Source organism: Colletotrichum jinshuiense, chromosome 7, assembly GCF_051148585.1.
Source record: "Colletotrichum jinshuiense chromosome 7, complete sequence".
Classification (NCBI taxonomy): domain Eukaryota; kingdom Fungi; phylum Ascomycota; class Sordariomycetes; order Glomerellales; family Glomerellaceae; genus Colletotrichum; species Colletotrichum jinshuiense.
The window spans coordinates 3,445,909-3,466,599 of NC_139314.1; the positions used below are offsets into that span (position 1 = coordinate 3,445,909).

The 20,691-nt window shown below is 49.8% G+C and overlaps 8 protein-coding genes across 8 annotated transcripts; 3 read left to right on the plus strand and 5 right to left on the minus strand.

Moving 5' to 3' along the window:
* Positions 1 to 296: 296 nt before the first annotated feature.
* EsH8_VII_000888 (uncharacterized protein) lies at positions 297 to 1,349 on the plus strand (the record flags this gene model as incomplete). Its single annotated transcript, XM_083271021.1, has 1 exon — positions 297 to 1,349. One exon carries the CDS (start codon positions 297 to 299, stop codon positions 1,347 to 1,349), a length of 1,053 nt encoding a protein of 350 aa, XP_083128578.1.
* Positions 1,350 to 3,696: 2,347 nt separating this feature from the next.
* Positions 3,697 to 4,698, plus strand: EsH8_VII_000889 (alpha/beta fold hydrolase; the record flags this gene model as incomplete). The annotated part of the gene is made up of 1 exon (XM_083271022.1): positions 3,697 to 4,698. One exon carries the CDS (start codon positions 3,697 to 3,699, stop codon positions 4,696 to 4,698), a length of 1,002 nt encoding a protein of 333 aa, XP_083128579.1.
* A 1,378-nt stretch (positions 4,699 to 6,076) lies between these two features.
* EsH8_VII_000890 (uncharacterized protein) lies at positions 6,077 to 7,823 on the minus strand (the record flags this gene model as incomplete). The annotated part of the gene is made up of 3 exons (XM_083271023.1): positions 6,077 to 7,257; positions 7,313 to 7,685; positions 7,737 to 7,823. The coding sequence occupies 3 exons, from the start codon at positions 7,821 to 7,823 to the stop codon at positions 6,077 to 6,079; spliced, it is 1,641 nt and encodes a 546-aa protein (XP_083128580.1).
* A 1,334-nt stretch (positions 7,824 to 9,157) lies between these two features.
* On the minus strand, positions 9,158 to 9,688 carry EsH8_VII_000891 (uncharacterized protein; the record flags this gene model as incomplete). The annotated part of the gene is made up of 3 exons (XM_083271024.1): positions 9,158 to 9,244; positions 9,319 to 9,468; positions 9,527 to 9,688. The coding sequence occupies 3 exons, from the start codon at positions 9,686 to 9,688 to the stop codon at positions 9,158 to 9,160; spliced, it is 399 nt and encodes a 132-aa protein (XP_083128581.1).
* A 433-nt stretch (positions 9,689 to 10,121) lies between these two features.
* EsH8_VII_000892 (PhzF family phenazine biosynthesis protein) lies at positions 10,122 to 11,176 on the plus strand (the record flags this gene model as incomplete). The annotated part of the gene is made up of 2 exons (XM_083271025.1): positions 10,122 to 10,836; positions 10,932 to 11,176. The coding sequence occupies 2 exons, from the start codon at positions 10,122 to 10,124 to the stop codon at positions 11,174 to 11,176; spliced, it is 960 nt and encodes a 319-aa protein (XP_083128582.1).
* Positions 11,177 to 11,763: 587 nt separating this feature from the next.
* Positions 11,764 to 16,199, minus strand: EsH8_VII_000893 (uncharacterized protein; the record flags this gene model as incomplete). The annotated part of the gene is made up of 4 exons (XM_083271026.1): positions 11,764 to 13,812; positions 13,861 to 15,430; positions 15,476 to 15,554; positions 15,761 to 16,199. 4 exons carry the CDS (start codon positions 16,197 to 16,199, stop codon positions 11,764 to 11,766), a joined length of 4,137 nt encoding a protein of 1,378 aa, XP_083128583.1.
* A 381-nt stretch (positions 16,200 to 16,580) lies between these two features.
* EsH8_VII_000894 (uncharacterized protein) lies at positions 16,581 to 17,496 on the minus strand (the record flags this gene model as incomplete). Its single annotated transcript, XM_083271027.1, has 2 exons — positions 16,581 to 16,804; positions 17,304 to 17,496. 2 exons carry the CDS (start codon positions 17,494 to 17,496, stop codon positions 16,581 to 16,583), a joined length of 417 nt encoding a protein of 138 aa, XP_083128584.1.
* A 2,010-nt stretch (positions 17,497 to 19,506) lies between these two features.
* EsH8_VII_000895 (uncharacterized protein) lies at positions 19,507 to 19,947 on the minus strand (the record flags this gene model as incomplete). Its single annotated transcript, XM_083271028.1, has 1 exon — positions 19,507 to 19,947. The coding sequence occupies one exon, from the start codon at positions 19,945 to 19,947 to the stop codon at positions 19,507 to 19,509; it is 441 nt and encodes a 146-aa protein (XP_083128585.1).
* Between the last annotated feature and the right edge of the window lie 744 nt (positions 19,948 to 20,691).

The following is a 20,691-nucleotide window of genomic DNA, read 5'->3' on the forward strand; positions in this document are numbered from 1 at the left end:
TGATGATGCATCTATTTTTCGTGCAGTCATATTGAAGTAATAACCACTGATCGAACACTGCCCATACTCTGCATTGACAAGCCATTGAGTCTCCCCCTAAAATACATTCTACGCCGCGACGAGCTCTGCCATCCAATCTTCCGCCACAAACACCACCTAAACCAACATTTACGAACACCACCAAAACCAAGTTGCGAATTAATTCATTATTCTGAAAGTAACACATGCTGTCGTCACAGCCCATTCAGCCACACGTCAAATACTCATCAGAACCTCATCCAAAATAAATGATGAGAATGTCGACAGTTACGCTAGAAGAGTACGAAGCCCCATGCTTCTCCCACGAGAGCATGCTCACGCCGCCGCCCGAAGCGGAGAGTAAAGCCACAGACTTTCCCGGGCTCAAACCTCCCCAGGCCAATGACCGCACGAAGAGCAGGAGCCCGAGGAGGAGAAACGGCGACGGGAAGGGTATCCAGGTCGACATTGGCGCCCGCCTGCGCGAATACATTGACTGCCTCAACAACCGCAAGTTTGACGTCATCGGCAACCATCTCGCCGACACCATCGACCGCAACAACCGCACCCAGACCCGTCAGGAGCACATTGACCGCCTGCGCTCGCGCGTCGAGAGCCTCACCGGCTTCAGCATCAAAATCGACACCATCCTCGTCGACAGGAAGGCCCAGGCCGTCGCAGCGCGCTACGTCAACCGCGTCACCGTGGCCGAGCCCATGATGTACGTCGACGCCGTCGGCAAGACGTACGAGTTCGACGAGCAGTGCCTTCTGTGGTTCAACGAGAGGGGCAAGATTTCGCGCATGTTGACGCTGCAGGACAACGACGCCGTACGCCTGCAGACGCCCGAGGCGCAGATGACGCCTCGGTTTCTGACGCGGCGCATGCCCGAGGAGCCCGTCGACCTGCGCGCCGTGTACGTCGCCTACGTCGACAGCATCAACAACCGCACCATGGCCAGAGTGTTCCCGCGCTGCTGCAAGAAGGAGGTGCGGCACAACAACCGGCAGCTGGCGCTCCACGACTACTGGCGCAGCATGGAGGCCAGCCAGGAGGCGATCTCGGGCCTGAAGTTTGAGATCCAGGAGCTATTGGTGGACGAGGAGACGCAGCAGGTGGCGGCGAGGCTGGAGATCACGGGGACGCCTGTCTCGGAGTTTGCGGGCGCGTCGCCGAACGGGAAGAGCGTCAAGTTCCACGAGCACTGCATGTACCGCTTCGACAAGGGGAAGATTGCGCTCGTGTGGGCGACGATGGAGCTCGATGCCTACCGGAGACAGCTGGAGGAGAAGCCCGATCGGAGAAAGTCGTCCATGCTGGGCATCAATTGAGAATTGTACATCAGCGGAAGCGTGTGTTCTGTATTACAAGTCAATTAGAGCATGTACTGTATTGCTTTGGGTTGCTGGGATGGAAAGGTTCAGAGCGTAGCGTTTCGGCGCTTGGAGTTTTGGATTTTCCTGGGCCAGACACATGTTGCTCAATAATAATTACTCTCATTCATACATACATAATTGGCATACATTACCTGAATAAAGAGTCAAACAAATCACATCAAAGCCAATGGTTGTTCTTTGAGGCGACAATATGAGCTTACGCCTTTGCGTCTGTTGTTAGAATTTTGATAACGTTATTCCTAACAGAAGAGCAGCTAGGTGTGATTGGAAATCGCCGCAGTAGAAACAATCGCGGCTAATTGGATTATTCAGCAAGGGTTACTACTAATGGTTACTACCGTTTCCCTCGTAACCCGTCCCGGAAATTGAGTCCCACCACACCCAGCAGGGAGGTGGGCATGATTCAGAACGGAAGGAATACACAGGTCACGTAACCAAGAGCCATTAGCACGATGCCCATCTGTTTGAAAGTGATCACCTTGAGACACAAGATCGAAAGAGAGACCATCCCCTTGTGAAATTAAACCCTCAGATGGAGCGAAAAAAGCCTGTGCGTGACAAAGGCCCGCAGAGACCGCAATGCTACTCCCGGCGTAGACGTAAGAGGCTATTTGTGACCACAGATCGGGCTCAACTAAAACACACTCGAAAGCAAGACGCAGCAAACGACAGGTTAAAAAAAAAAAAGGTAAGACCAATACTATAGCCACATACATGTTTTCGGCTCCCCTGTCCCCCCCGACAAAGTTTACAACATCTCACAATAATTCTGACAAGTCCGTTACAACGCCATGATAAAACACAGCCACAATAAGAACCCAGCATGAGGCAACGATGATACCCAGAGGTACATTCGAAGGTGCATAAGATTCTGATGTAGCCTTTGTGAATGAATACGGAGCGTTTCTCTTGGTCAAATGTGGTTTGGGATCATATATCCCAAAACTAGCCACACATCGTTCCCCGACCACATACCACGACTCGCTACCTAGCAAAAAGAGGGTCATCAAAACCATCAAAAGGATGGGTATCACCAGATAGTCGCCGGGAGTCGCTGATAAAATCACAAAGACAACGCTGGGCATATTAGATGACGCAATAGCTTTTTCGTATGGTGATAACGTTAAAAAATCTGGATAGTATCAGGGACTCCAAGACACTGATTACATCAGCAAAATATGTGCTTATTCCGCAGGGTACAGGGAATACCCCTTTCCCTTCTGCAGACTTGAATAGATATTCTACCTCGCTTGACCACAAGCTGACGAATGGCTGGCGTTGCTCTTAATTTTAGCATTCTGAATAACGTTATGCTGTTTCTGTATGTCTTGGTGGTTCTTATTAAGGTTCAGGTGTGCATGACAACCCTTTTCTCTTATCTCCCTCTGCGATCGACAGAGTACATAGGCGTGAAATATCTTAAGACGAACTAGTATAGATAGATTCAACCCCCTATTCGTCGACTCTAAATGAATGTAGAATGCTAGATGGTCTAAGTGGATAGCAGATGATTGTGTCGTTCGAATGACGAAATCATTAGATACCCATGTACTTGCGTACTTTTTCGATCGCCTACCCAGGCACAAGATCATTCCTGTGTAGCTTGCATGGCATTTCATTTGACAATCACTCCTGTTACTAAGTAATGATGATAATAGGAATTATATCTAGTTAAATAGCATATAAGAGAATATGGCTTGAACCGTTATCGCACGAGTAATGTAAACACATTGCGACGCTTTATATGCAGTAATCAAATGACCCTGCTTCGCGGGAGTTTTATCTATACGTCTATACCTATTTGGACAATAGCATCTTGATTTGTAAACCGTCAAGGATGAGGATAATTAAATATCCTAACCGTTACTTAGGCACGAGGTACCAGAAGCTGGTGCCCCCCCGCCCTCACCGCCCTAAGAGCCTCTCCGCTAAAGCCAAAGAGATTAACATGTTTTCTACTCACACGCCCATACCATTTGAAATGTTCTGCTTAGCTACAATCAAACGTTAGCATAAGAAATAGAGTCTCGGCTCAGGTCCTGGAACCCTTGACAGACTGATAAACTTGGCTTCAGAGTTTCTTATGGTGCACCAATACCTTATTGTTAACTCATGCTGACAAATTGATATCTTTGCCGATTTCAAAGCATAAACTAAACCTCAAAATGTCAACCACGGTTGGGTAGCTCAGGTGGTATGGATTGATGTATATATTAAGCTTATATGCGAAGAGGTATCCTGTGATGATATCGAATTCAAACATCAGATCAGCTCATCCAAAATGACGACCAGGGACCTGTCTCAGCTAAGCAAGAAGACTTTAAACGTCTCGCGTGGCTTCAACTACACCTATTATACCTTCCCTGCTCAAAACTCTCAGCCAACTCTTTTCCTCTTTCACGGCTGGCCAGACTCAGCACGCCTCTGGGCCGGCTTCGTCAATGACTACCTAATTCCTCACGGCTACGGCGTTATTGCCCTGGATAACCTTGGCTTTGGCGACAGCTCCAAGCCTACGGACCCTGCGTTATTCGCCCCGAACCACCTCACAGCGGACGCCATTGAGATACTTGAAGCAGAAGGCCTGGAAAGCATAATATCTGTTGGCCACGATTGGGGATCTCTGATTGCCCAGAGACTATACAACTTCCATCCCGAGCGCGTACGTGGTTTGGTTTTGATTAGCGTACCCTATATGGTACCAACAGATCATTTCGACCTCGACGCAGTAAATGAAATGACGAAGAAGATTTTCGGCGCCGGCATCTTTGAGTACTGGCACTTCTTTACTTCTGAAGATGCGGTGGATATTATGAACCGGAATCTTGAATCCGTCTACAGCGTGGTCTTCGGAGAATCCGACACCTGGCTTGAGACCTGGTGCGCGCCTAATGGAATGCGTGCATTCATTAGTGAGGGCCGCACCCAGCCCGCCATCTCATTTGCCACTCCCGAACATAAAGCGGATTTTATGGATCGCTTCGGAAAAGAAGGAGGATTCGCGTCATCCATGTGTGCTTACACTGTGACCAGCTCTGGGGTGCGGGCAGAGTCGGACAGGATGTTGACCGACGAATCGATCAAGGTCAAGGTTCCGGTCTTCTACTGGGGCGGCAAGCAGGACTATGTTTGTAGGCCTGAGCTATCGCAGCAAGCCGTTGCTGCTGGCGTGCTGCCGGATATGAAGACTGTTGTCAGGGATGGTGGGCACTGGGCTTTTCTTGAGAGGCCAGCCCAATTCGGACAGGATATTCTAGCTTGGTTGCAAGAGAGGTTCGAATAATGTAGATCGCAAGCGGGCAGCTGTTTCTTTAGTCCAATCGAGTCCGAGATCAAATTAAAGCTTGAATTACCAACTGACATCATGATTGAACGGATGCAAGTCAGTTTCATCGATGTGATGACCTGAGTAAGCCACCCCAGCAAAATTTGCAAATCACCGTGAATGGAATATCTGCTTTTTCTTTGTCGATATCACATCTGTAAATAAAAAATTTAACAAGACCTAACAGAATCTATTAGAGAACAGCAATCTTGCGAAGGATTCATATTAAAGAAAAATATTTCAGTCAAGAAGGAACCCGTTGTATTAGCATAATTACTGCGGACCGTTTCATACTTTGCTCTCGTACGTTGCTCATTGGGCTTTAACAGCAAATTTGAACATACTTGGGGATATTTGTGAGTCATCCTTTTTTAAAATGGCATCCTATCTATCAGTCTGAAAGAGAATTAAGTTGTTCTCGCTTGTTACGACCCTGTGATGATGTACTAGTGTGGAACAGTCAACACTCATCCCCAAGGTAGAACCAACAGTCGCTTCCTCACCACACAGGGGTCTATGTACTCTGGCTCTGTGCAGCTCATTAGCCCATTATGCGGGTTTAATAAACAGACGACCTAAATTCATCCGTTGATTCCGTGTTACAAAAAAACCTGGAAATAATCGACTCGGGTTCCTGTCTGATGACTCGATACGCCTTGGTGGGCTTTAGATTGGAATAGCTATCAGCAGGTAGGACTTTTTTTTTGTATCTTGAAACTATGGATGCTAAGACGGAAATATCAGGACGGAGCGCAGACATAGGAAACTAGGTCGGAAACAACTAGAAGCGTTCAATATTTCCAAGGTTAGTCATACCTGCAGGTTATATCTCCCACTATCTCCGAGAACTCTTCCTACCAATTTTGTTCACTCTGAGTTTTCTGACTTGAACTCTAGTCGGAGCCAGGAGTTATCGCCACCTGTAGAAGTAGATGGTATGAGTTGTTCTCAGTACTTATTCTTACAGGTAGTAACATACACCCAGCAAACTCCTTAAGTTTTCAATGTATCAGTAGAAGGCTTAAAAATGCATGTATCCTCCTCTATTAATCGAGGTAGCTTTCATTGACAGTATATAGTCTCTAGATACGAGCGCCTACCCGTACCATTTCATATAGCATCGATTGCTTTCAGAGCCCTAGGTAACGCTATCTTTAGAACACAAACTCATAAGATAATGATAGATTGATGTGAATGAAATAGTATTAACTAATGGAGTCTTTGTGTAGAAATAGAATACAGTTGGGTGTTGATGGTAGGAGTGTTGGTGAGGGGTCTGAGGGTGGTCCTGAATTGAGGCTGGCCCAGAAGTGGGTGACGGATGTTGAGCTGGCATCTACCGATACAGTCCAAGCTGCCACCACTCGCACCTTTCGTTCGCCGCAGGATCAAATCCTTGCAGAATTCCGTCTGTGGTGATACGCACCACCTTTCCATCCTTGCCATACGGCACCATGTGTCCTAGCCCACCCGTATCGCTAGTGGGAACCCCATTAACAGCAAAGCTGAGCATATAGTCCTGTAAAGTGGAGGCCATGGTCTCATTGACGGTGGAGGTCTCGGGATAAAAGTAAATGAATGGCGCATCAGTTCCATGGAGGCCGAAAGAAGTCTCCAAGACATAGCCATACGCGTTTGCATCGGCCTTGGCAAATCCTCGACCGAGTGCAGAAGCAGCGCATGTGAAGCTGGCTTCTGTTACCGTCAGGCCCATCCGCCGCATCTGATCCGGATACAGTGAAGAGTTGAATTCGGGTGGGTAAATTGAATCAGACAAGTGGCGAATGACAGAATCGGCAGCGTGCGGGAGGAAGGCTCGTAGTCCTTCAAGATACTCGGCATCGTTGGTAGCAGGTGGACCGAATCCGAGTCCTTCGTTAGGGTTGTGACCAAACAAAACCTCGATGGATTTATCGAAACGGCCTGTATCGAGTAGTGCTCGGGGGTCGTCGCGGACCAGCTTACCGTCAATCGTAGGACCAAATTCAAACGATCCCTGTCTAGAGAGGGAAACGCGAAGAGCATTAGCCTGGATGAGCTGCGCGGAAGTCAGGCTTCGCGCCTCAGATACGTTGCTAACATTCGCAGCCTCTAAGAAATCGTTGAAACTTTGTTCCTGTCCCAGCGCAGACGGTATAGGAAGCCAGCCTGGAGACTGCGGAATGGCCCTCTGGAAAAGGCCTTTGTATTGGCCTTTGTATTGCTCGCCACCAAAAGCTGTGATCTGGTGAATAATCGAACCGGCTCCAGCAGACCCTCCGAAAACCGTGACGCGGTCTTTGTCCCCCCCAAAGAGATGGATATTGTTCTGCACCCATTCAAGTGCCAGCCTCTGGTCAAGCAACCCGGCGTTTGCTGTTCCGTCCTTTGAAAATGTCGGGCCCGATAGGAAACCAAAGGCGCCGAGTCGGTAGTTCATCCGGACGTAGACGATCCCATCTTCAGTGAAATCGGTGCTACGGCGCAAGAGACCACGCGGTTCCGATTCGGATTTCGAGCCAAGTACATAACCACCACCTGGAAACCTGTTAGCTTAATTGACAACTAACAAACAGCTTGAGCGAGACCGCACCATGTATTTCGACCAAGACAGGAGTCTTTTTATCTGACTTGTTGAACACTTCCTTTGGAACCAGAACGTCGAGAAAGAGACAATCCTCATTCTCTCGGGGATCGCGTGCCAGCGCTGGAGAACCGCTGTCCTTGGCTGGTGCATCCGCTGGACTGGTAAAATTGGGCAAAATCCCCTTGGTGAGATACGGAAAGAGCCACTGTACCGAGGTAGTCATCCATAGCGGCTCAGCCTGCGGGCAGATGCGGAAGTCAAGACCAGTTTGAATAGCCGATCGATTCGTAGCAGGCGGCACCGGCGCTCTAAACCGTAGCTCCCCCACGGGCGGCGAGGCGTAGCGGATATTCGAGAAGTTGTAGTAGCCCCCAGCTTCCTACACACGAGGTCAGGGACTTTCAGAAGTAAGGTTGTTTTTCTCACTTACGTTGAAATCGGAGGCCTGGTAGAGCTCATATCCAAGGTCGACTACAGGAAGAGACGCAGCCAGCCCGCTTGAGAAGATTAAGGGCATAGCCCCGAATAGAAAAACTCTGCGCATGGTCAAAACGTTTTCCCAAATTGCCGAATGAAAACGATTGCGATGTTACCGTCAAGCACGGAGACGCTGCGAGTTATATTCGATTGTGAGCCAGGCCTATTTTGCGTTGAGCATGGCTATACGCCAACTCATTCCCGCATCTCGTATTCACCCGGCTGAGGCTTGGATGGATTTTTTCTACGACGTAATAAGGCGGCGGATAAGCACATAGAGCTGGTGCACTGCCATAACTATTTTGGGGCGATCAACGGCCCACTTGGGATACCCGTGAATCAGTCAATCAAAAGAGGTTTGCATTGACTAAGGTATGTTGAGATTCATTCAGATTTCCGCTGCGGGAGCCAGTCCCGCCACCTTACCCCTTAAGCTTGACACGACACGTAAATTTGGTGATTGGCCAACTGTAACAGCAGCGGCTTGGTTGTGCGGGTGCCAGGTGGCCGGTACCCTCTAGATTGAGGGACTCGGTGGAGTGTGTACCGGACGCTGCAGGGTTGGGCGCCCTAATGTCGCCAGTTAGGCGGGGCAAGCCAATAAAAAAATATTCGTATCACATACGGAAATTCTATAACTTGTTGCATGGCTCCCCCCTGATGACAGGATTGATAAGCAAGAGTCTTCGTGGACGACACTAACCAGAACTAACCGTCGGCAGGTCTGATGAATTGTTTGCCTGATCAAGTACCATTCATTCCAGCTGAGGTCATTCCTATTAGCGTGGGCGGTATCTGCATTAGAAATATGGGCCTGATGGCAGCGAACGTTGAGAATCGAAACGCTGGTGAGGAGCTGGCTTCAACGGCGCGGCCGTGGCTGGCTGCTTGCATTGGCAGCAGAGCGAAGCAGACTGTGGAAACCGATCGGACTATACGTCCAATGGTTCTCATGAGCTTTTGGGCGCTGAGGGGCGCTGAAGGGTCAGGTTTAAGGATATATGAATGCCCTTGCTATTGCAATAGGGGGCTACCCGATGAGACAAGTAGACATCCTCAAGGGGATGGTGTGCGTCGCTTGTCGTGCTGTTCATAGTATGGCGAAGACAGGTAATCTCCTAAACCAGATGAAAGACCTGACTGCGACGACGAGAGTCGCAGGTTCCGTCTATTCGTCATCTCAAACTCTGAACCTCAAGGGTCCTGTCAAATTGTTGACGGCGAAGAAAATGCCAAGATACCTAGCCTGTCGGTGTTTGAAATCCATGTATAAAGACATCGTATATTATCACAATGACAATAGCCCGCGCTTGGGAGAACATGGAACAAAACTGAATTCCCCGCCAAGTGTCTATTATCTATCCTGTAGTTTTCTCAAGCCTTCCTCACAGCATTGGCAACACACTCCATCTCTACATCGGTCCCATAGGGTAGACCCTTGACGCTGACGCACGTCCGGGCCTGCGGCAGCTGTCAGTCACCATTCAAGGGGGCGGCTGTTTGCTGTTGCTCCGCAACTACGGTCATAAACTTACGGGTCTTGGGCTCTCGAAAAAGGTCTCGTAAACCGCGTTCACCTCGGTGAATTGCGACATGTCAGTCAAGTAGATATTGACTTTAACAACGTCCCCTAGGGTTGCCCCGGCAGCGCCTAGCACTGCCTGGAGGTTCAACAAGATTCGTCTCTGCCGTGTCCCGTCAGCAGTTTCTTTTCCTTGTTTTCGAGCACTCTTTAACGCTTACAGTCCGGTCTTGGATGGTGCCTTCGATAAGGGCGCCTGTCTCCGGCTCGGTGCCAACCTGACCCGAGCAGAAAATGTGGTCTCCCGACACAATGGCTTGCGACAGGAAGGTGTAAGGCTTCGGGGCCTTGTCCGAAGTGACAGCGACGCGTGAGTTGGTCATTTTGATTTTATCAAAGGCAAAGTTTCTGTTACTGTGTAATGCGTGGGATGATGGGTACTACTGTGAAAGGAGATGCTGAAAAAGAGCATCCGACCATTTGTATTAACTTCTATGTGACGAGAGCATGAAGACGCCCGCCGACGCTACCCGTTGCCGGGGTTAGGGATGTAGGGTTTTGTCGCCCAATTTGACAGCGCAGTCCCAATTCCCCCTTTTTACCATTGGCAAATGTCACCGTCCAGGCTTTCTTGGAATGAAATGTCCCGTTAGGCTCCGATGGTTCCACTAGCAGAAGAACCATTGAGTTACAGAATTTCGAGTCGCATCATTATTGTTGATATTTATCAAGGGCCCCCCTCCGTTGATTCTGGCAAGGCAACTGGTAGTCAAGTCTGATTTTGCTCGGTGTTCAGACCACGATACCGCATCCGCCATGACGATCACTCAGCTCGACTTTGTCACCCTCGACGTCTTCACTAAGACCCCCTACAAGGGCAACCCACTGAGCGTCGTGCATCTCCCTCCTCCCACGGCTGCGTCCCCCGCTCTCACCCAGGAGCAGAAACAGGCCATCGCCCGCGAGTTTAACCTCTCGGAAACCGTTTTCGTACATGATGTAAATCCCAAGGACGACCCGGACCCCCAGACGCGCCGCATCGACATCTTCATGACCTCGATAGAGATTCCCTTCGGCGGCCACCCCACTATTGGCGCAGCTTCTTACCTCCAGTCCAAGGGCATCACGAAGATCCTCACCAAAGCCGGTCCTGTGCCTATCACCGCCGGCCCAGACCAATTTGTAAACGCTTCGATCCCGCACGACACGTACCTTCACGCCAAGACCATTGCAAGCCTCGACGCCGAGTTTCGCGCGGGGCTACATCCCTCTCCCGAGATCAGGGAGGCGGAGCTCAGCGCGCCTCTCTTCAGCCCCGTGCGCGACATCGCCTTCGCCCTCGTCCGCTTGCCTTCCCTGGATCAGCTGTCGCGCATCTTCGTGGGATCTTTCGAGTTCAACGCCCTGGAACTCCTCGGCCCCACGTGGAGCAAGTCGTTCATGGCGCGGTCGTACTATGTAGTCACCGACTCGAGCGTCTTGGGCTCCGTCAGGAACGTCGAGATCCGCACGCGCATGATCGCTCCTGGCAGTACGTATCTCCCCTACCCAATCTTTCTAACGCTTAAGAGATGTCACACGTTGTCGAGGGAGAAGCTGCTGATGACGATGCGCCCTTGTCTATAGTGGAAGATCCTGCAACAGGTGCCGCGGCCTGCGCGCTGACCAGCTATCTTGCACTTCACGAGTTTGAAGAACTGGAGCTGAGGTACGAATTGACGCAGGGTGTCGAGATGGGGCGTCAGAGTGACATCTTCGTCACCGTCAAAGTCGCCGTCGATGAAGAGGGGAAAAGGACGGTTGAGGAGCTCCGCCTAGGAGGCACGGCGAGGGTGATCATGAAGGGGACCCTTGAAATACCACCCCTGTAGCCTTTGGATACAACAATTCAATACCGTGGGGATGGCGAATGAAAATTCTTTGTTTCCCGTAAAGCACAGTTCCAAGCACTAATGCACCCGCTACAGTTTGGAGCAGAACCATCTTCCGCTTTACAACACTCACTGATTTTCTGAGCATGTCCCACACAGTATTCGTGAGGGATAGACATGGCACTGTATACACCAGCATCCTGATCTTGCGACTTCTAGATGTAGAACAGTACATAGCTAAGCATAAGGAGGAACCCCCCTTTGCGCACGTGATCGAGTGATACAACTCCTGTCTAATACCGAAGTGACTACTCCGTCATAGCTTTATATTCATCATGAACTAGTGCAGCCAGATTACGAATAAGTCGGAACTATATATGCGCTTAAAATAGCTATACGCAACAAAGGGATCGTCTCAAGAGAACTTAAAAGAATCCACCAGAAAGATAAGGGTGATACTTAGCTCTAAACATCAGAAATGAAAAGGTTTGCCCTCCCAGACCCTTCATGCGGCACGCTATGGCAAAGTATATTAAAGCTATGAGGGAACGCTTGCTGGGTGTGGTAATTGTACAGTTTCGCTTGGATCACAAGATCGTAGCCATAGCCTGGATCACACGTCCTGATGAACAGCCAATGAACATCACAGAACCTCTGACGACTGCCACCGATGGCCTGTACTCATTAGGGAGCCAGACAACCTTCTCTTTCCCTTTCACAATCCAGGTCTTGTCAGGACTAATTCCGTAGATATATGGAGATAACACTGGTTCCTGAGGCCAGGGCGTTCCGCCTCCCAGGGAGTCCATGACCAGATCTACGACTCCGAAATCAGTAAGCAGTTGTTTGCTGGATGATAGGTCGAATGCGAGACTGTAAGTAGAACCTAACTGGAGCGTCTGCTGGTGTGCGCCCGTTGCGGTGTCCCAGAGCCGTACTGTCTTGTCGCCTGAGGCTGACGCTACTACTTGGCCATCTGGCGAGAAGGCTACTGCGTAGACCCAGTCGCTATGGCCCTTAAGCGTCTGCTGGTGTGTGCCTGTTGCGGCGTCCCAGAGCCGTACTGTCTTGTCTTGTGACGCTGACGCCACCACTTGGCTGTCGGGTGAGAAGGTCACCGCGTGGACCTCGCTGTTATGGCCCTTAAGCGTCTGCTGGTGTGTGCCTGTTACGGCATCCCAGAGCCGTACTGTCTTGTCGCGTGACGCTGACGCCGCTACCTGGCCGTTTGGTGAGAAGGCTATCGCATGGACCCAGCTATCGTGGCCCTTGAGCGTCTGCTGGTGTGTGCCTGTTGTGGCGTCCCAGAGCTGTACTGTCTTGTCGCGTGACGCTGATGCTACTACCTTGCCGTTTGGTGAGAAGGCCACTGCATCAACTGAGCCGCTGTGGCCCTTGAGCGTCTGTCGATGTGCGCCTGTTACAGCGTCCCAGAGCCGTACCGTCTTGTCGTGCGACGCTGATGCCACTATCTGGCTGTCTGGCGAGATGGCTATTGTATAGACCAAGCTATCATGGCCCTTAAGCGTCTGCTGGTGTGCGTCTGTTGCTGCGTCCCAGAGCCGAACCGTCCTGTCATGCGACGCTGACGCTACCACCTGGCCGTCTGGCGAGAAGGCTACCGCGTGGACTAAGCCGCTGTGGCCCTTAAGTGTCTGCTTGTGTGTGCCTGTTGTAGCGTCCCAGAGCCGTACTGTCTCGTCGCGTGAGGCCGACACCACTACCTGGCCATCTGGCGAGAAGGCTACCGCGTGGACTGAGTCCTTATGGCCCTCAAGTGTCTGCTGGTGTGCGCCTGTTGTAGTGTCCCAGAGCCATACCATCTTGTCGCCTGAGGCTGACGCTACTACTTGGCCATCTGGCGAGAAGGCTACTGCATAGACCCAGTCGCTATGGCCCTTAAGCGTCTTCTGGTATGCACCTGTTGTGGCGTCCCAGAGCCGTACTGTCATATCATGCGATGCTGACGCTACTATCTGGCCGTTTGGCGAGAAGGCTACTGCATCAACTGAACTGTTGTGGCCCTTAAGTGTCTGCTGATATATGCCTGTTGTAGCGTCCCAGAGCCGTACTGTCTTGTCGTGTGACGCTGACGCTACTACCTGGCCGTTTGGCGAGAAGGCCACTGCGTTAACTGAGCCGTTGTGACCCTTAAGCGTCTGTTGGTGTGCGCCTGTTGCGGTGTCCCAGAGCCGTACTGTCTCGTCGTATGATGCTGACGCTAGCACTTGGCCGCCTGGCGAGAAGGCCACCGTATAGACCCAGCTATTGTGGCCCTTAAGCGTCTGCCGGTGTGCGCCTGTTGTTGCGTCCCAGAGCTGAACCGTCCCGTTGCGCGACGCTGACGCTACCACCCGGCCGTCCGGCGAGAAGGCCACTGCATCAACTGAGCCGTTGTGGCCCTCGAGCGTCTGCCGGTGTGTATCCCAGTTAGACTTTACGCCTTGGACATGAGGAAGATTCGGTAGGAGTTGGTTCCAAAATCTTTGCCTCACTTTGCTAGCAACTGGAGAGAACAATACTAAAGCTGCATAAATTTGAAGAGGTGTCCGCTCAATAATAGACCCAAAACTTGCAATGATTTTGCTAGCATCCTTAACAAACTCACTCAGCTCTACAGGTGTATCAGAAAGCTGCTTTAAAAAGGGTCAGCTCAAGTATAGCACGCAAACAGCTTGACTAACCTGGCATATATTAATGAGTTGCCTAATTGCGAGGGCCCCATCCGAGAGCTTTCCTATAAGCGCTAGGACTTCTAACCAATGGAGAAAGTGTTCATAGAGAAACATACAAACGTCATCTCCTAGAGACCGTCCACAACGTTGCAAATGGTAAACCCAGTAGAGGCAGGCATACTGGAGGTCGGCTGGGATGTGTGTATCTATCACTTGCCTATCGATCTTGTCTCTAGGTATATCCGGCTTTCGAATGTAGCAGATGTCCCGCTTGAGTCCCGCTCTCATGCGCTGAATACACTTAGCTGCTAGCATGACGTGTGTTTCTACAGCGTCTATATGATAATTGCTTGTCTCTGTATCCTTAGGACTGAGGAGAAAGTCGCTAAACGATTTATGCAGCAGTCGTATAGGGCGATGAAACTCGGCAGGGATGTCTAGCACTGCATGCAACTCTGGAAGCCACCAATTGACATCGTCCATATCTATGCCGAGGAGAACAGCGAGAGAGACAACCGAAAGCGGGGTAGCAAGAAGAATGAGAGCACCTAGGAACTGCAGCTGCTGGCAAGATTCCGCTTCCTCGTTACCTAGGAATACCTGACTGAGAATAGGGTCGTAGATCTGATGTAGCTGAGACTTGTTGTCTTCGCACTGCTTAAGCCACAGCTTCAGCTGGTTCTTAGGGTTTCGCGGGCGCTTTTCATCATAGATAAACCGGCAAAGAGTTGCAGCATAGATAAAGAGGGGCTCGGGGGTTGTAGCTAGTTGAACCAAGCGATCTAAATCTTCAATAGTGGGCCAGGGATCTTGTTGCACCTTGCGCTTTATTCTGATTTCTGCGAATCTCGTCCTTAAAAAAACCTGGATGTCGTTCTTGGTATCTTCGAAGAATGCGCGGTGAAGCTGTAGGCTACAAGCAGCCTTCTTTTTAACGAAGGACTTAAATGCATCGCTAACCTGAGGAGTAGACCTGCTCGTAAACAGAACACGCAAGCGTATTGTGTTGACATTGCAAAGCTTGCCTAGCAGTGCTATAACCCATGAGAGATGTTCAGGGCGCTCACATTCATCTAAGGCATCGATAATAATTAGCCCAGGCAGTTGACTTGTGTTGATGGAAATCAGATCCACAAGGGGATTCAGGATGAGCTTGTCGAACTGCGCGTCAAGGCCCTTCTTTTCCACTGCGTTCCTATCAAGACCATCGAGAGAGCTCCGAAGATGGTCCTTAAAGCGGGGAATCGTATCAGCCAGCTGCGTGGCAAGGGTGGGAAACAATCGAGTGGTGTCATTGCGGCCCTGTTCTCCTCTCTTGAAAAAATACCCAGCAACTAGTCGTTTCTTCTTGGCCATAGAGTCTGCAATTGTACGCGCGATAGTAGATTTGCCGGTCCCTGCTGGGCCCACGAGCCAGAAGAAAGGTTCGCCAGAGTCGTCGTCTGCCCAGTGGGTAATCGCCTCCTGAATGCGAATTCGAGTGCCGCACTCGCATTTTGGGCTATTCTGAAAATCGGCACTATCGTAACACGCTTCGACAACAACGGGAAGGTCTATAGGGCGATCCTCGAGTATTTGACTGTATAGCTTTTAGTGTACGTCTTTGAATTGGGAAGAAACCTACTTTGTGCGCCTAGATTCAGCTAGGTGCTGAGATGAGATATCGTAGTGCTGCGTGGAGACTTCTAGGTGTTTTTCCATGACTGATAGTAGTGAACGTATGTTATTATACTGTTGTTGTGCCACCTTATCGATGTCATCTAGAGTGTTGCGCGAAACCATAATGTTCGTCATGCTTGATTCTTCCCTGCACTCTGTTGTAGGTCCTTGATCTTGGAGACTTCTTCCTTCTACCTATTGGGGCATATCACATCCTAGTCCATTTAGGTAGTAAACGAAATTTACTTACTAGAGACTAACGGTGGGATAGGCTTCTCCTGTAGAACCCGATCTGGCGGTATAACCGAAAGAAGCTCCTTCGCAAATGCTGCAGCCGTCGCAGCTGCGTATTCTTGCCATGTTTTGTTTTTATGAGAGTCCGAATAGTCACAGATACCACGAATAACGAGACATAGAAAGTCCTGTAGTCCTGCAGCTTCCACCTCAAAACAGAGTGCTCCGAGTTCTTTAGCCATTTGATCGCGTGTCTTTCCGTGCTTCATGACCCGATTGCCTGACGCAATGGTTCCGTAATAAATGACTGGATCTATGCTGTCTCTTATGTCGCGTTGAATTATGTGCATCCGCTCACACTGGTCACAAGTCGAGTCTTGCTCAATATGTTCGTACTCAGCTTGATAGAGACAGTCGTTTAAGGAGCCCTGATAGCTGAATTTCTTCTTTATCATCTTCAGGAATTTCTACACAAGCTTAGACAGGTATTAGGGTATTTTGCTGTCTTCGGTCATATAATCGGCCTGCAAGCGACCTAAGGCTGTCAATAGAATCTGGGGTGGGTTGTTGAGTGACCCTATACGTTGGAACTCCCCATCTTGCACTATCTTGCCCCGATCATACTAAATGGCGCCCCCACTGGATTCAGTTGGTTGGCTCACCACAACATCGCCCAGCCGGATGTCATTTGTTTGCGAAGGCGCACCCCCTCCAATGCCGACAAGCAGGCCAAAACGAACGGACTTGAAGGTTCGTAGCAGGTCTTTAGCGACAGTGGCTGCCGGTGTTGTTCCATAAACGCCTGCAGGCAGACAAGCGATAACGATATTATGGTTCTAAATTTGGCCTAGGATGTAGTTGTTATGATCGGCTGGGTCCTGTCGGTCCAGGTCTAGGTGAATCTGGTCGAGCATCCCTTTCGCAGCGGCCATCTCAAGCGGGAGGGCGCACACGCAGCCCACCGTGTAGTCTCCCGAGGTTATCGCAGGTCTATTGTCAGACTTATCGATCGTGCGGTTTCGCTTGGTCGCTCGCGAGTTTGAATCAACGACGCCCTCACCTGATGCTATGCTTATTAAGTCCGTGATCTATCAGCGCAGGGATAAGAAGCCTTACAGAGTTCCACACTAGCGGTTGCGCTTGGGCCCGCCTGCCACATTAGCCCGTGCGGTAGTTCCGACGTCATTGTTGGGCTTAGTGTCACTACTTCCATCGGCCATGGTGTTGAGGTATATCTGGATAGTATAGTATGTTGTCGGGATGGAGCTGACATTCTCAGCCGCAGGCATTGGAGGCAGTTCCGCAATCACTCACCTTCTGATGGCACGTGACATAAGCAGTCCAAGCACCTCGCCGCCGACTCAGCTGTTGTAAATTCATGTCCCCCTCTTTATGTCATCTCATCCTTCCCTGCCTGGGCCCCGTCGGCCATAATAGCACTACTCCTGATTCTCCTCATCTTCGTTTCCTTTACTATCCGTTTACTTTTCGCACAAACCGTCGCTCAACTCTAACTAACTACGATAACAGGATGGCAAGCCCTATATCCTCTCACTTACGGTTGGTCCCACCCTTGACGGCGACCTTCGCTCTAAAGGGTATACCTTTGTATCCAAGACCGAGTTCGGCAGCCTTGATGACATGCGCTGGTACGACAACGTCTGCCCCGCTCACAACAGAGTCAAGGACGTCGTTCGGGAGCTCGGTCTTGGCGCGGACGAGATCTTGACAGTTTATTTCCAGCCTACCCATGTTGCCGTGTTGTAAACGGCGTCATCGAATGGTCTATTTGGGAGAAGGGGAACATAAGGTACCATGGTATTATGCATTGGCCTTTTTTCTTCATTCTTAAATAGAACTTATTTTAGTAAAATGGCTGGTAAACAGGTGAACTGATGGATGAAATACCAATACAACATATTTAACCTTGCTGCACACCTTGGGTTGCATCTGCCATAGGACGGTTTACACCCATATGAATACTTGAATGGCACTGGAAATGGATTGGGGAGATTTAAGGTGACTCTGAAAGAGTCGCGGTGCACAGGTAAAAAACCACAACACCACTCAAAGCAGAACATGGGTTTCTGATAACAAGTGCCTATAGGTACAAGCTCGCCCTGATCAGACAAGAAGTTCCCTATCTCTCATGTTCACTTTTCCTCGTGACTGTAAACGAGGCCGTCAGGTCTACTTAAACAGCTCTAGACTACTGCTCCTGTGACGTGAGCTTGATCCGGGTGCCGTGAGTCGTATCTAATCAGAGCGGCTAATCGGCGGGCTGATTGGAGTTCTTGACGCCTTCAAGTGGCCCTGATCAGGGTCATTATAGCGTTAGAAACAACGGAGGATGCTGGAATTCGCTCGCTCTCTCCCAGAGAGTCTGATCAAGTACACGGAATGGTGATATCTGGGTCTCTGATCTGTTTCTGATGGTTGAACTCCTCTAAGTCGAAGCCTTGATCAGGCTTATATCTGCCCTTGCACGGGCTCTAGACTAGATGACATAAGAAAATAAAGAAATACCGTCCCTGATCTGGGTGGGCACCTGTAGCCTCACCCCATTCCAATACAACAGAGCATAATATACTCTCAAATATATTGGAAGTTTGAGGGCGGGGACATTAAATGACCCCGAATGCCAATGGTTATCGCACATGCCTCCTTAAGTTTTATGTGAAAACCGTCGAAACGCACTGAGATCCATAATAGAGCAGCCAGATATACTTTTGACCGAACCAGAAGCTTGGGATAACGTTTTTGTAGGAAAAGGCGGTTGGCTACCACGAAGAGGAAGCGAGCCGAACCCCTTGGTAGTAAGCATAGCAGAAGCGTACTACTCCCATCTCCGTGACGCGCGACAAATTTAATATGCTTTTCGTATTACCAACAGAAGAGGTTGCTTGACACAAGGGTGCGCGTAACACGATCCCTGATGAGATGTTTCCTGTTTCGTATGAGATGCGGTTCTGTTATTTTATAACCTACTTGAAATGTTGATATAATATTACCTCCCGTTTGCAGGCATCGTCACCTCTACAGAAGCGGAGTTGGCATTAACAAATGCACGTAGAATGCAGCAGTCCAGATTTAGGATTTCCTGTGTAATTGTTGACAAGAAAAACTTGAATAATCTAGGTACAAAACACTACCAAAAAGGTCGACTTTCAGATTGTGGGCTCCCTACGTTAAATTAGAAGCAACATTTGTTGAACAGAAGGCAATTATTGATCTTTTCTAATCCTTCCCTAACAGATCAGGCTCATCATACTGTGGGACTAAACTTATTCTAATTTGGCGCCATAGGCCAAGCAAATCTCTAATTTTATCATTGGCATCTGTCTGTTGTCCGGGAGCAAAGTTCTCAGGCTGCCGCCGCGTCGTAGGTAAAATTGATAAACATGTAAGGGTGATGTAACCCCACCTGTATCCGTTCCTGCCACAAATTATTGACGCTGACATGAAGCAGCAAGTCGAAGTGTCATAGACAGTATTACCAGCTGTATAATTGGCCAGAGACTAAGGCATATGAAGACGCTCACTGAGGCCGGCCTGAGTTTAATGGGTAAGCATATTAGCCCGGTTTGAACAGATTCCCTCGTTGTACTTATGCATCAAATAGAGAGCAGGACTTGAAGAAAATCCACATTGATTTTGTATTTGCAAGACTCATAAAGTTTCGACGGTCTCTCTATAAATGTGTAGATATCAATATGCGCGTACACGAACATTCGTACAACCACCCTAGTCCATCACCCTCGCTTAGAAGGCTCTGCACTCAATCAGCCCCTTCTCGTAATCGGAGTAAACAACTCCATCGCAAGCCAAGAAGCCCATGGCAGCAAGCGCCGCCGTGGTTCCTCCGCCAATCGCAGCGACACCAGCCGCCGCAACACCACACTCCATGACCTTGAAAATTGCTCCTGAGACGAGCGTATCCATGCACTTGTTGCAGTCAGTAGCGGGCTGCTTGACGCATCGCCGCTCCTGAGCCTCCTGGACACGGCGTCTGCGAATCTTGCCGACGGACGAGGAGCGGGCCGAGTTGAGCATGTTTTGGGCCAGGACCAAGTTCTGTGTCTCCATGGCCCCGGCAACCTGTCGGCGTTCATGGAAGTTGTTGGCGTTGGCAGCAGAGTCGAGTGCAGCAGAGGTGCTGACAAGGCTGCTAAGGACGAAAGCGGCGACAGTAGTGAACTTCATGTTGGCGAGTGGGTTTGAGTTGAAAGGTGTAAGTCGGTTAAAGACAGTAGATGTTTTGAAAACTTGGAAAAGAGTGTAGTGGAAGTGAGACTGTAATGATTGAAAGGAGTGAGTTGGATAAAGAAAGAAGGAAAATACTGGTGATAAGCAAGTGTTTATATAACTTTTAGAAGCAGCAAGTATCGTGAATAGTTACTATCGTGACTTGTGTCGCTCCACAAAAGATTCACATAAATCATTTGTATCTATTTCTAAGGTTTCCGCAAACGACATTTTCCGTATCTTCCGAAAGCGAGAAAAGTTACAAATAGAAAGATACACTGCCTTACAGCTGACTTGGAATACAATATATGTCATCGGCTTGGCAGGGGCTTATAGAATACCGGTGCGCTTGTAATTCGACGGGTCCTAGTCATGACGAGAAGATAAAGCCAGCTATTTTGATGGATGGCAATACATGGCTCGTGTGGCTGCGCGCGAATGGTGTTCCGGGCGGGAGACCGGGAAGGGGGGTTTGCATGACATGGCATAACCTGGATGGGAATCTTGAGGTGCAGCGGGCGTCACGAGAAGGTGGTGAGCATCCATAGTAAGCCCGCCTAGGTAGGCCAATCCTAGCGCTCTGGGATCGACGATCCGGAGCGATCCGAGAGATCCAGTCCTAATTGAGCACAGCATTTCAGTTGCTGGGGGTAATAGCGTTGATGTGGCTTAGCGTCATCCAATCGCGAGTCATAACGAGGA